This window comes from Chlorocebus sabaeus, chromosome 6 (genome assembly GCF_047675955.1).
Source record: "Chlorocebus sabaeus isolate Y175 chromosome 6, mChlSab1.0.hap1, whole genome shotgun sequence".
Taxonomy (NCBI): Eukaryota; Metazoa; Chordata; class Mammalia; order Primates; family Cercopithecidae; genus Chlorocebus; species Chlorocebus sabaeus.
Genome location: NC_132909.1, coordinates 62,095,218 through 62,109,603, shown reverse-complemented (window position 1 = coordinate 62,109,603; position 14,386 = coordinate 62,095,218). Strand labels below are relative to the sequence as shown.

Here is a 14,386-nt window from a genome sequence, read left to right as displayed (position 1 = left end):
CCCTCACCCTCTGCTGGCTCCTGTCTGTGCCTGACGGGCTTGGGTCGCCCGAGAGCATGTTCACCCTGGGCTCTGGTGACCACAGCAGGGGTGGGTCTGGTGCCGGGACTTCACGTGTGAGGACGGGTCTGCTGAGACCCCAGTGGGTGTTGGGGGCCTGGGGGCATGGGCTGGACAGGGTCTGAAGCTGTCAGCTGGACTAGGAACTTGGAAGGCAGCTGGGACCGACCCCGTGCCTCAGAGCCACACAGCAGAGGGTTGGCACTGACCTGAGTCTTCTCTGAGCCTGTTACTCCTCTCGGCGTGCTTTGGGCCTGACAAAGGCTGAGGCTTTCGGCTGCCTGCCCCACAGCTGCCCACACCGACCCTCCTGGGCGGGCTGCTTGGGCATGGTTCAGGCGTGGTCCTGGCAGCTCCCGGAGAGCAGGTGTGTGAAGCTGGTTCCTGGAGGCTGAGGGATGCCCAGCCCCTGTCCGCCCAGCACATGGAACAGATGTGGCTGCAGGGCTGGAGAACTTGGGGGACCAGGAGCTTAGAGCGTGGAGGTTCAAGGCACAGAGCTAGTGACTGGGTGTGGAGGGAGGTTTGCAGCTGTCAGCCCTGTAGGCGAGCGTGGCACTGGGCCTCCTGCTGGTCTGAGCGGGGGTCTCCGGGTGGAGGTCAGCAGAAGAGGCTGGGTAGGAGCTTAGGGAGCCTGGGTGGGTTCCCAGAGAAGCCAGGAATCAGATGGGAAGGCAGTGTGTTCCGTGGTGGGGAAATCCAGCGTTTAATGCCACAGAAGCCAAGAAACGTGACCCACAGCCTCACCTCAGCTATGCAAAGCGGGCGTTGCGTCAACACAGTGAGGGGCCCAGGCGGGAGCCCCTTTGGTTGCTGATCCTGTGTGCTGGGCCAGCGGGGGACTGCGGTGCTCACATCCGGAGCTGCCCTCGGCCTGGCACCGCACAGCTGAGGCCGGCTCAGGGTCCCTGGCAGTGACCGCCTTGCTGGTTCCACAGCTGGGCCCTCCCCGCCGGCTGCCATCAGGCGGCACCACATGCCCATGGGGAGGGCGGCAGGTCCTGGAGCCCTTCTACCCGGGCAGCCTGGCGGCCCCTCCTGGGCTGAGACCGCGGAGTCCCAGGCATCACCCACTGAGTGTATGCTCAGTGGCCCGCGAATAGGGATGCCCGTTCTGTTTTCGTTGAGTAGGCACCTGTGGTATACCTGGAGCTGGAGGTTGTGCGTGGACAACAGGCAGAAGGGTACAGTGGGATGGAGACTGCCAACAGGATGATGGGAAGGGGCGCGTTGGGGGGCATCACCGGGCACATGGCCCAGGTGGGCCCCTGGCTCGGGTCTCCCCCCCACCTCCCTGCCTGGGCTCTGTCCATCTTTCTGCCGCACCCCCAGCCCCAGGCGTGGGCCCACGGTGCCTGTGGCCGCCTCATGCTCTGCACCAGGTGGAAGGTGTGAGAGTTGCAGGTCAGGCCAGCCTTGGGAGATGGACGGGTTTCTTGGGGTGGCGACCGGCAAGTGGGGAGCCTGGGTCCCTGCAGGGTCATCCGCCCGAGAAACCAGCCACTCACCCATGGTGCTTCCTTCATCTTTTTTCTTTGCACACAGAAATATAAGCCTGATTTGCAAAAATATAGCCGCTCAGCATGTATCTCTGTGCACCTGCCCTCAGCATTTGGTGTCCATGTTCATCGACAAGCATCCAGTGAGCACTGGGGTGTGCAGAGATGGGGCTTGCGTGTGTGGCTGAGACTGAGATGCCACCCCCTTTCCTAAGCCTCTGTTTCCTCAGCTGTAAGCTGGGACCACAGGCAACACGCACCACTCTGCCTGGCTCATTTAGTATTTAGTCAAACTGCAGATTTTCCAGGCGGGCTCAGTGCCTGCCCTGGCCTGATTTTGTCTTCTTGGTCTTACACTGCTTTTCACTCCAAAGCCCCCAAATTGTATAAGCTTTCAGGGCATCCGACCTGGACCTGTCCTGACCAAGTGGGAAATGTAGGTCCGAGGTTATTTCGCCATGTTGGCCAGGCTGGTCTCGATCTTTAAATATTTTTAAAATTAAAATAAATAAGCATGGCCAGGGGGGTGGCTCACGCTTGTAATCCCAGCATTTTGGGAGGCCGAGGCGGGTGGGTCACCTGAGGTCAGGAGTTTGAGACCAGCCTGGCCCAACATGGCGAAACCTCGTCTCTAAAATTAGCCGGGCGTGGTGGCGGGCACCCGTAATCCCAGCTACTCTGGAGGCTGAGGCAGGAGAATTGCTTAAACCTGGGAGGCGAAGGCTGCAGTGAGCCGAGGTCACATCACTGCGCTCCAGCCTGGGCAGCAACAGAGCGAGACTCCATCTGAAAATTAATTAATTAACAAATGCAGAGTACTCCAGCCTGGGCAAGGGGTCAGAGTGAGTGTGCTGAGGCCAGGGAGGGTCCCTGCCCACACTGACAGGCACTGGCCCGGGTAAGCCTGTGGGCTGGAGAGGAGTCTCCAGGATCTGGTGACAAGGACCCCGAGCCAGCCTCCCTAGTGACTTGCAGGTTTTGCCGGCGCCTGGAGGCGGCGTCTTTTTGCTTCTCCCACTGCCAGGCATGGGCGGTTCTCCTGCCATGCGGGTCCTGCCTCCTCCCTGCTCCCAAGCACGAGCACCAGGGCTCTGGCGACCTGCCCAGCCTGACATCTTCCCAGGGTGAACATAAAAGATCCCCCTTCAGCTGGAGCACGCATCTGCCTCGGGGCGGGCCACAGCCTGGCACTGCCAACTGTGCCACCAGCCCAGCCTCTCCCGCGACACCTTGGGACGAACAGCTGTCCTGCCTGCCTGTGCAGAGGTGGCCGGCGGGGCCGGTCGGCGTGGGGGCACAGGGATCCCCAGGGTGTGGGGCAGCTTGGCCGGGGCGAGCGACTCGGTCGGGCTCAGCCCATCCAGTGTCAACCGGGGGCATGCTGGCCCTCCCTCAAGTACCACTGAGTGCCTCCTGTGTGCAGGAAGGGGGCCATCTCTGCCCCGGTGGCCCCGAGGTGCAGGTGGGCAGGCGGCACCCGACACACGGCATCATGGCTGAGAGGACGTCAGGCCAGGTGCCAGAAGGGTCCCAGGAGGATCTCAGGAGGGTCTCGGGAGGGTCCCAGGAGGATCTCAGGAGGATCTCAGGAGGGTGCCAGGAGAGCGCCATGAGTGTCCCAGGAGGGCACCGGGAGGGTGTCAGGAGGGTCCCAGGAAGCCTCCTGTTCAGGTGGGGATGTTGAGCCTCCACTTCTTCGTGTGTGACTGTCTCTCTCCTCTCTCACTTGCCAACTCTCTCACCCACCCCATCCCGGCTGTCTGGTGGGCTGGGTGGGCTGGGTGGCTAGGGACACAGGCCTCATGTCACCTGGCACCAAGCAGCTCCCACACTCGGCCTGGCTGCGGCCCAGAAGCAGAGCCTTGGGAAGCACCTGTCTTAGAGCCGGAGACTGGGGGCACTGGGGGCACAGCCGCACCCTAAGCTTGAGGGGTCGGGGAAGGAGGCAGCCCCGGGGCAGAGGGCTCTGGTGCCTGTGCGAAGGCACTAGCGGGCTCTGGGTCTCCCTGTGACCCCAATCTAAAGCCCACCAGACCTAGAGGAGACCCCCGCCCGCACTGCTCCCCAGGGCACTGTTTGAGGGGTGGGTGGGCTTAGAGGAGACCCCCCACCCTGCACTGCTCCCCAGGGCACGGTTTGAGGGGTGGGTGGGAGCCCCACACCCTCGGGTGCCTCTTCTAGTTTTCCCTGTCAGTTTCCTCAAATGCAGACCAGGGAGAGGAGTGCCCGAGTCTCCCAGAGCGGCCCCCAAGCCGGCCCGCCCCTCCCCACGCACTCAGGGGTCCCTGTCCAGGGCCCACGGGCGACCCAGCAAGGGCTCCTGTGACCTTTAGAAACACGCTTTCATTGTGGGAGTCTTCAAACCTCCGGAAAGCAAGAGGCGCTGGCCGTGGCGGCCTCCCGTCTCCCAGGCCCGCGTGCACCCTCCCCGCGCCGGTGTCCTCCGGGCAGAGGTGGAAGCCGCGGCGCGGGAGAGGCGGCCCCGGCCGGGCAGCGGGGCTCCGTGACCTTGGGAGCGTCCTTACACGTCGCGGGCCTCAGTTTCCCCTCCTGGGGAGAGGCCCGCGCGGGGCTCGGAGGCCTCGGGCCGCGTGACCTTGGGGCGCCCCCGACCCCGCGGCCCGAGTTTCCCGGCGCCGGGCGGAGGCGGCGCGCGGGGAGGGGGCGCAGCCAGGCGGGACTCCCGCCCCCGCCCCTCCCCCGCCGCGAGGCTCCGCCCCCCGCGGCTCCGCCCCACCCCGCCCCCGCCTCCCCCCTCCCTCGGGCTCCGGCCGGCGGCGGCGGCGGCGGCTCCGCTCCGCACTGCCCGGCGCCGCCTCGCCATGGACGCGCGCGGGGGCGGCGGGCGGCCCGGGGAGAGCCCGGGCGCGACCCCCGCGCCGGGGCCGCCGCCGCCGCCGCCGCCCGCGCCCCCCCAACAGCAGCCGCCGCCGCCGCCGCCGCCCGCGCCCCCCCCGGGCCCCGGGCCCGCGCCCCCCCAGCAGCCGCCCCGGGCCGAGGCGTTGCCCCTGGAGGCGGCGGACGAGGGCGGCCCGCGGGGCCGGCTCCGCAGCCGCGACAGCTCGTGCGGCCGCCCCGGCACCCCGGGCGCGGCGAGCACGGCCAAGGGCAGCCCGAACGGCGAGTGCGGGCGCGGCGAGCCGCAGTGCAGCCCCGCGGGGCCCGAGGGCCCGGCGCGGGGGCCCAAGGTGTCGTTCTCGTGCCGCGGGGCGGCCTCGGGGCCCGCGCCGGGGCCGGGGCCGGCGGAGGAGGCGGGCAGCGAGGAGGCGGGCCCGGCGGGGGAGCCGCGCGGCAGCCAGGCCAGCTTCATGCAGCGCCAGTTCGGCGCGCTCCTGCAGCCGGGCGTCAACAAGTTCTCGCTGCGGATGTTCGGCAGCCAGAAGGCCGTGGAGCGCGAGCAGGAGCGCGTCAAGTCGGCGGGGGCCTGGATCATCCACCCGTACAGCGACTTCAGGTACCGCCTCCGGGAGGGCCGGTCGGCGCGAGGGGGCCCGGGGAGCCGGCGCGCGGGGGCCGTCCTTGGAGCGCCTGGGGAGGGCGGGGCGGCGCGCCCGGCCGGTGACCTCGGGGCTCCTCGGTGACCTCGGGCGTGTCCAGGACCCGCCCCGGAGTGACCCCGGCGCGCGAGGCTCCGCCTCTGGGGGGCTCCCGGGGTGACCCCGGAGCGCCCCCCTTCCACGCACCCCGACATCCTCCGCCCTGCGGCGCGGCGGGTGGGGTGGGCCGCAGGGCCAGGGTCTGAGCGCCGAGGGGCGCAAAGGACGAATAGAGGGGAACGTGGGCCCCAGAGAGGCGGCGGAGCGGAAGGGAGGAGGAACGAAGGGCGCCCGGGAAGGACGCGCCCGAGGGAGGCCGGGGGAGAGGGGGTTAAGCGGCTCCCACGGCGTCCACCCGCGCCCCGCCTGCGAGGAGGCGCGCCCGGAGCCGCGGGCCTGGAAAGCGTGCGGGTCCCCAAGCTGTGTCTCCAGGAGCCGCTCCACCCGAGCCGCGGGCGGTGCGCGCATGTGGCGGTGGGTGTGTAGATAACGCTGTGGATCAGCCGGCTAATGCGTGGAAGGCTCCGAGCAGGGCCGGCGCGGGGCCACCGCCGCCGATGTTTGCGGTCCTGGTTCCTCGGCTGTGCGTGCTGTGGCCGGAGAGTGAGACCGGCGCGTGTCCCCGTGGGCTGTGTGTGAACAGGGGCGCGTGACGGCGGCGGGGTTCCCGGGGCGCAAGCCTGTGGCCGGGGAGGTGTGTCTCCAGCGGTGTCTGCGTGGTGGTCGCGAGCATGTGTCTTCGTGGTGGTGTTGGGCGTGTGCGCCCCGGGTGGGTTTATCATGGTGGGACGTGTGGTTCGTATGTGTTGGGACCAGGTGGCGGGCGTGCGTTGTGCGCCCGGGGCCGGTGTGCACCGGTGGGCAGTAGTGTGAGCCGTAGGCAGGTCTCACGCGCGCGACCGTGGACGGCTGCGTGTGTGTTTGTCCACAAGTGGGGTGTGAGGTGGGTTGTGGAGGGTGTAGATGGGGCCCGCCGGGCCACCGAGGCCGGGCGCGCCGGGCGGGCGCAGTTTCAGCACCACGGACAGCGCGCCGGGCCTGGGAAGGCTGCGATTTTCCCGCCTGTCTCTCCTCCTCCAGGCCTGGGCACCCCTGAACGGCCCCCATGGACCCTGGACCCCCAGAACTGGGCAGGGAGGCTGTGGGGATCTCTCTTCCCTTGACTTCTCTGCACCCCTAGTGATTGGCTGGAGAAACTGAGGCCTGGGGCACACACGTCCTCGACAGAGCCTGGAAGAAGACCCTGGAATCCTCCTCCCATCCCAGGTCTTCCTGAGAGGAGAACACAGCTTTGACCAGAAGCCTGGATTTCGAGACAGGCCAGGGGTGGGAGGAACCCCAAAACCCCCAGAAGGGCTGTGTCCGGCCCCTCCCACCCCGCCTCCGTGCCCCACTGGGAGAGCTTGGTCAGCGTCTGGGCTCTGGCCTGTGAAATGCGGACAGTGAGCAGGAAGGACTGGACTTCCAGGGCTGCTGGTCGGCCTGGCCCCACTTCCAGTCCGGCAGTGGCACCGCCTGGCCGGAGAGGGACGTGGTGGGGAGGGAGCTGCAGAGAGCGCCCACTCCCCTTCTTCGTCCCCTCCAGCATGACCGCCAACAGCGATGGGTGCACCACAGTGCAAGGGCTGGCAGGTGGAGGCCTACGTTAGCCACTCCCTCCCCTGGGCAGTTCCAGTGACCCCCTGGCTGCAGAGGGGCAGTCGGTGTCCTGGGAGGCAGGTGGGCTGATGGCTGATCCTGGCGCTTGGGGGGAAGGCCGGTAGGAGGAGTGAAGCCTCTCATCCTTCCACCCGCCTTGCACGCGTCGCCCGGAAGCCTGGGCAGGCCGTGGCCCCGCTCTGTGCTGTGAGGTGTTGAGGGCTCAGAGGCCCCCTGTGTGGGCCAAGTGCGGCGTCACCCAGGCAGACGAGTGTTGAAGCGGAACTGAGCAGACAGGGAATGGGGTTAGCGGGGCCTGTCTTCAGGACTAGGGGAGTTACGGCAGTCAGATTTTGAAAAAGGATTTCGATGTTGCCAAGTTGGGTGCACGTGGCCCCTATGACCCTCCCCAGGCTTGGGACCTGTGCCCCTTTTTGACTGTCCTGAATCAGTGTGGAAAAAGACCCCCAGGAATATCTGAAAAGCTCCCTAAACCCCCGCTGGGCCGGGGGCTGTTGGAAGCACCTCTGAGGATTAATTTAATAATATTAATTATTGTAAGGGTGAAGAGGGTGCTGTTGCTAACCTGTTTTACCCAGGAGGAAAGAGAGGCCCAGATAAGTCATTTGGTCAGAGACACACAGCTCCTGAGGGCCGGATCTGGGATTCCGTCTGCACAGCACAGCCCAGGTGTCCACAGTCCTGACCGGCAGGCGGCCAGCCTCTGCCTAGGTCCCATGCAGACCGAGGGGAGGAAGAAGGCATTCTGGGGGCGCCTAGGGGTGGGTGGTGGGTGATATCTGTGCGAATATTAATTTTTTATTGTTTATTTTTGAGACGGAGTCTGGCTCCATCGCCCAGGCTGGAGTGCAGTGGTGTGATCTTGGCTCACCGCAACCTCCGCCTCCCGGGTTCAAGGGATTCTCCCACCTCAGCCTCCCCTGTAGCTGGGATTACAGGTGCCTGCCACCACACCCAGCTAATTTTTGTATTTTTAGTAGAGAAGGGGTTTCACCATCTTGGCCAGGATGGTCTCAAACTCCTGACCTCAGGTGATCCTCCTGCCTCGGCCTTCCAAAGTGCTGGAATTACAGGCGTGAGCCACTGCGCCCAGTCTGTGAATATTAATTTTTTGAAGCCATGTATGCAATGGTGGGAGGGGCCTTTCTGTGTCTGCCTTTTCACATTTGCCCTTTCTCCTCACAACCTGGGGGTGTAGTAACTGTTCCTGCTGGAGCGGCATCTGCAGCGAGATTTAAGAGGAAGAAGGAGGGGGCAGCTCCTGCCCCAGCCCCCAGGTCCCCGCACAGAGGCCAGCAGCGTCCCCCTTCCTTGAACTCCCCTTGTCTCTTGCCAGTGGATCCCATCCCGGGAAATTGGCCCGAGCCGCCTGGCACCAGGAAGGGGATCATTAGTGTTTGGTGAACCGGAACCGCCCCCACTCGGCTGGGCTGAGGAGGCATGGAGGATGCAGGGGAGCCCTGGACCGGAGGAGGCGTTTGAGGTGGCCGGGGGGGTGATGGGAATGTGTGCAGAAAGGTGGTCCAGCCGAGGGAAGAGCCAGGAGCGGAGCTGGGCATGGAGCCGGGCCAAGAGGTAGCATCGTGGAGCGTCTGGGGGCCGGACCCTGCTGTGCAGGGTGTTTTGAGGCAGCTCACAGCAAGCGAAGGGGCCTCTATGTTTGCAACTGACTCAGGAATCAGGCCCCAGCTGGCTTCAGGCCCAAGGCTTCCTGTGCCTGGCTGGGTGTCTTGGCTCCTCACTGGGCCCCTCTGCCTCAGTTCCCCCAAATGCAAGGTGGGGGTGGTATGAGGGAGAGGGCTGTCTCCATCACGCCCAAGTCTGCCTTGCTTCTGTGCTCGGAAGTGGCCTCTTACACGCCTCTCGTCCCAGCTCCCTCTCGTCCCAGCTCCCTCTCGTCCCAGCTCCCGTATACAGCAGGCGCCACATATTTGCTGAATTTGCTGAGGGGCAGAGCACAGGTCCTGGGCAGATGTGGGTCCAGATTTCAGCTCTCAGGCTGGGCAGTTGGCCCCTTCGGAAGTGCAGTTGGTGCCAGGGCCGGGTGTCTCATGCCTGCGATCCCAGCGCTTTGGGAGGCCGAGGCGGGAGGATCACCTGAGGTAAAGAGTTTGAGACCAGCCTGGCCAACATGGTGAAACCCCGTCTCTACTAAAAATACAAATACAAAAATTAGCCGGGCATAGTGACGGGTGCCTGTAATCCCAGCGAATCGGGAAGCTGAGGCAGGAGAATCGCTTGAACCCAGGAGGCGGAGGTTGCAGTGAGCCGAGATCGTGCCATTACACTCCAGCCCGGTTGACAGAGTGGGACTTGGTCTCAAAAAGGAAAAAAAAAAAAAACAAAAAAAAACAACAAAAAAGTGCAGTTGGTTCATTCATGAAGCCCTGGGGCTGTGGAGGTATCTAGACCCAGGCCTGATGCCTGGAAGTCCGCAGAGGCGTGCCGCACGCTTCCCTGGGGTGCTGGTGGAAAAGCAGGTTCAAGGACCCAAGTTCAAGGTTTTGAGTTCCGGAGGTTCAAGTTGCCGTCTTTGTAGGTGATTACGGTTCGTGCCTGAATTGGAACAGGCGTGAAAACCAAGGAAGGAAAGGGTTTGGCCTCGTGGAACCCCCAGAGCTGCGGCAGAGTCTTCTGCGCCTCCCGGAGCAAAATTAGTTTAAAAATAAGTATAGTTCATTCCTACTCCCTTCACCCCAACCGCCGCTGATTCTAAAGGCCACACAGGTCCGCTTGGGAAAGCCTGAGTCGTGCAAAGGAGGGTGTCTCAGCAGGAGGGGGGCTGGGGCTGGGGGGTGTCTCAGCAGGAGGGGGGCTGGGGCTGGGGGGTGTCTCAGCAGGAGGGGGGCTGGGCTGGGGGTGTCTCAGCAGGAGGGGGGCTGGGGCTGGAGGGCATCTCGGCAGGAGGGGGCTGGGGCTGGAGGGTATCTCGGCAGGAGAGGGGCTGGGGCTGGGAGGCGTCTCGTCAGGAGAGGGGCTGGGGCTGGGGGGTGTCTTGGCAGGAGGGGGGCTGGGGCTGGGGGGCGTCTCGGCAGGAGAGGGGCTGGGGCTGGGGGGTGTCTCGGCAGGAGGGGGCTGGGGCTGGGGGTGTCTCGGCAGGAGCGGGGCTGGGGCTGGGGGGCGTCTCGGCAGGAGGGGGGCTGGGGCGGGTGGGGACACGGAGGCCCAGGGAGGGGCCGTCTGTCGGAGGCTTGCTGTCATCCACTCCCCGCCCCCGGTGTCACCCAGGGGCTGGGCAGGCCTGGCAGGGTGGAGACGGGGGCAGATCCAAGGTTTGTGCCCTGGGAGCTCTCGGGGGCACAGGGCAGGTGTCGGGTGGAGAGAGGCTGGTGGCTTCCTGGCTGTCCTCGGTCCAGCTGCAGGGCTAAGTGCCCTGTGGCCGGCCTGCAGTCTCCTGCTGCTGATTTTCTGGTCCATGTTCCTGAGTCAGCTTCAGCTGGGGAGGCCCCGTGTGAGGGGAGACAGACGAGATGCTCCCCAAAGCCAGGTTCTGTTATGTCTCCAAGAGGACCGTCCGGGGAGGGGCTGCTCCAAGACCCACCAGGACAGGCGGCCCCCGGGCCCCGCCCCAGATGGCTGAGTGGGTCAGTGGGAGATCAGCTTGGGGGTGCAGCTCTGCAAATCCACGGTGATGAAACCATGCATTAGGGCCTGGGAATAAACCCCCCATTATCCCGGAGAGGGGGGGATGGCTCCGGGGGCGGGGTGGGGCGAGGTGAGGGTTTCTCTGGCTCCGGTCACGGCAGGAAGGCCCAGCCTGTGCAGGATGGTGGGGCGTGCACGGACCCATATCCCAGGTGGCAGAGGTGACACCCAGGGCCTGCCCTCTGGTCTGCGTGGAGGGGTCAGGGACTGGGGTGGCCAAGACCTCCCCACTCTCTTCAGGGCCCTCCCTACGTTCCCTGCTCGAAAAAGGACATCTTTGTCCGGGCACTGTGGCTCACGCCTATAATCCTAGCACTTTGAGAGGCACAGACGGGAGGATCGCTTGAGCCCAGGAGTTCGAGACCAGCATGGGTAACATAGCAAGACCCCCCCCATCTCTACAAAAAGTGAAAAAAATTAGCCAGGCGTGGTGGTGTGCACCTGTAGTCCCAGCTACTCTGGAGGCTGAGGCAGGAGGAACACCTGAGCCCAGGAGGTTGAGGCTGCAGTGAGCTATGATCGGTGCCACTGCACTCTGGCCTGGGCCACAGAGAAAGACCCTGTCTCAAAAAAATTAAAAAAATCCCTAAAAACCCACATCTTCAAGCCCCTGTTATCAGCCCCCCACTCAGTTGGGTCAGGCCCTGCCTCACACCCCCCCCCCCCCCCACGGTTCAGCCTCACACCCAGACAGCACTGGCCACCTCCCTGCTCCCTTTCTGGCCTCCCGGCTGCCAGCGTGGGCTTCTCCAGACATCAGTCCTTCTTTCCTTGTCACGTCTACCTCCTTGGCTCCGGCCCTCCCGTCATGTCCACCCACGTCCCCCGTCCCGAGGCCCCAGCCCGAGGTCACCCACCGGCCTTGAAGGGAACCCGGGGCATCAACCTCCGCACCTGCTGCCCCTCTTCAGGTGCTGCCCTCCCCTCACCATCTCATCCACCCACACGCCACCTCCGAGAAGCCCTCCCACCGCCCGGAGCTGATGGACCCCCCAGGTCGGTCTCCCTGTGGCACCCCCCAGGGCATCCCATGTGTCTGTCTTGGGGCTGGGCCTGTGGTCATCGTGTGCCCCAGCGCCCAGCGGCACAGCTCTGTAAACATCTGCCCCGTCTTGGGATCACCCGGGAACCTGAGATCTACCCCCCGTAGCAGCTCCCTTTCTTAATCCCTGACACCTGCCACAGATCTGCCCGTGAGTCCATAGCTGAGAGCTCTTTCCTAATCCCGCCGCCCGAGGCTCTCCCTTAATCACCGACCTCCAGCCCCTAATCCTCTCCCGGATTTGCCCCATCTGTAAATCCTTGTTGGCCTCGGGCCGAGGCTGGGCTCCTGCAGGGAGGGCCCGGCTGCCCTCGCCCGTTCCCCAACCTGGGACTCAGGCTCCAGCAGGGGCTGAAGGCCCCCTGGGCCGGCCCTCCCCTGGGGTCCAAGGGGCTGAGGGTCCTGGACCTTCTGTTGCCAGGAGACCTGGGGGCCTTGTGGGGTTTGGGAGCCAGGTCAGAGGCCTCGTCTCCCGAGCTTCATCCAGTCCGAGAGAGACGGAACCTGCAGCAGCTTTGGGAACTTCCAGGGGAAGAACCCTGAGCTCGGGGCAGGCGAGTGACGCGTGGTCTGTCTGGGTTCCCGTCCCACTGTTTCGCTTATGGCTGGAAGAGCCTCAGTTTCCCTGTCTGAGCCGAGAGAGAGTCCGGGCGGCTGCTGGAGTTGGGCTGAGCTCACATTGGTGTCAGGTGCTGGAGGCCCCACTGAAGTCCCTGTGAGTGGGAGGGGGTCTGAGGCTTCCTCCAGCCCCCCAGGCGTGAGAGCTGAGGCCGGCAGGTCTCCCCAGGGACCCAGCCTCATCCCCGGCCTCTGGAGCTGGTCTCCCTCCCTGCCTGCGAGGGCCGGGCTGGACCAAGTGGCAGGACCCCCCACATTTCTGAGGAAGGGGCCCTTGCAGAGGCCTCTCTGTTACCTGTTGGGGATGGGTTTTAAGTACAAGATTTAATGATGGTGCCTGACATTCCCGTGACAGCTGAGGGGGGCCTGTCCGTGTTCAGCACTGGGGTTGGGAAGGGAGGGCACAGGGTGCCCGGGGGCTGCTGGCGCCCGCCTGCGTCCCTATGGCGGCTGGATGGGGAAGGGGCCGCCGGACGCTCCTGCACAGTGTGAGGGGGAGTCGGGGTGGGCTCTGGGCCTTCCTCCCGCCCCAGGTCCTCTCTCTGGGGTCCTGTCTCCTGGAGCTGTCTCCCCCTCCCCAGGCGAGAGGGTCTCCCATCGTCACTCGTTCTAGTGCTGGGCAAGGAGAGGGTTGGGATGCACCGGCAGGGACGGTGGCGCCTTGCAGGGCTCTGGGGTCTCCTCTGCCCCAGGCCTTGGTTTCCCCTTGGTAGGGGACATGTGTGGACGCCCTTCCTCCTTCTGACCTCTGGCTGGTGACGATGAGGGTTGTGGCCCCAAGCCCTGCTTGGAGGCATTGCGGTTGGAACGGGCAGGCCCAGCCCCACGAGGGACCCTCAGGGTGGCCACCCAACCTGTGCCTTCTCCAAAGGCCCCTCTGCTCCAACCCCTGTAATCCCCGGGAATACTGCCCTGCTGGGCAAGATGGGCTGAGGAGTCCTTTCCCCGGGACACAGGAGCAGAAGGCTCGAGGGAGGACGTTTCCAGACAGTGTGGGCCGTCGACAAGAGGACAGTCCTGGGGTCTCATCCTGCAGCCTCACTTACATCAGAGGGGAGGTGTGGTCCCTGCCCCCAGCCCACCCCGAGAATAAAAGGGAGAACGTCTGTTAATTGTCACCTGGAAAGGAGGCCCTTATGTTACATGGCCGTTTAAAACCAGGCCCCCGCCTTGGTGGTTTCCAGGTCCCCCTTGGTGGTTTCTAGGTCCTCCTGGTGGTTTCTAGGTCTCCTTGGCGGTTTCTAGGTCCCCCTTGGAGGTCTCTGGAGCCCCCTGGGAGTTTCTCCCCGCTCCTTGTGGGGGAGATTTCTAGGTCCTGTGGCCTTTTCAACTGATCTTTCCTGCCTGTTTTGTCCCAAGACTGGTGCTCGAAGGTGGGAGGCAGGTTTCAATGCAGAGGGTGAGACTGGGACGAAGGGGCAGGAAGCCAGCGGCAGGCAGGTGGCATCCCCTCAGCCCACTCGGTGCTGGGGCCCTGGGGGTCTCGTTGCTGAGCAGATGCGTCAGATTGGGAGCCTGAGCCCTCACGCCCTGTCTATATTCAGGGAAAGGAAGGCCTTAAATTTCAAGTCATTTAGTCATTTGATTTCACCCTTCAAGCTTGTGAGGGGCTCTCCCCATCTCAAGATCAAGTCAGCCTTTTTTTTTTTTTTTAGACAGAGTCTCACTCTGTCACCCAGGCTGGAGTGCAGTGGTGCAATTTTGGCTCACTGCAGCCTTGGCTTCATGGGCTCAAGAGATCCTCCTACCTCAGCCTCCCAAGTAGCTGGGGCCACAGGTGCCCGCCACCACACTGGATGATTTTTGTATTTTTTTGTACAGATGGGATCTCCCTGTCTTGCCCAGGCTGGACCTGAACTCCTGAGTTTCTGTGATCCTTTAGTCTTGGCCTCCCAAGATGCTGGCATTAGAGGCACAAGCCCCTCACCATCCTTTCCTTTTTTTTTTTTGAGATGGAGTCTCGCTCTGTCGCCCAGGCTGGAGTGCAGTGGCGTGATCTCGGCTCACCGCAAGCTCCGCCTCCCGGGTTCACGCCATTCTCCTGCCTCAGTCTCCTGAGTAGCTGGGACTACAGGCGCCGCCACCACACACACAAAAATAATTTTTGTATTTTTAGTAGAGATGGGATTTCACTATGTCGGCCAGGATAGTCTCGATCTCTTGACCTTGTAATCTGCCTGCCTCAGCCTCTCTAAGTGCTGGGATTACAGGTGTGAGCCACCGTGCCTGGCCCTGAGTCAGCCTTTCTCAGGTCTCTCCAGGTTTTATCCCCAGCCCAGGTGGCTCCTGGGGGCCTGTCCCAAAGGCTCAGCCTCTCCCCATCCCAA

The 14,386-nt window shown here is 64.2% G+C and overlaps 1 protein-coding gene across 1 annotated transcript in view; it reads left to right on the top strand.

Moving 5' to 3' along the window:
• Positions 1–4,316: 4,316 nt before the first annotated feature.
• HCN2 (hyperpolarization activated cyclic nucleotide gated potassium and sodium channel 2) overlaps positions 4,317–14,386 on the top strand; it is a 36,662-nt gene continuing 26,592 nt past the window's right edge. Inside the window, exon 1 of the mRNA XM_073017193.1 lies at positions 4,317–5,013. Within this exon, the coding sequence (XP_072873294.1) occupies positions 4,382–5,013 (632 nt within the window). The 5' untranslated portion in view covers positions 4,317–4,381. The remainder of the gene's footprint in view (positions 5,014–14,386) is intronic.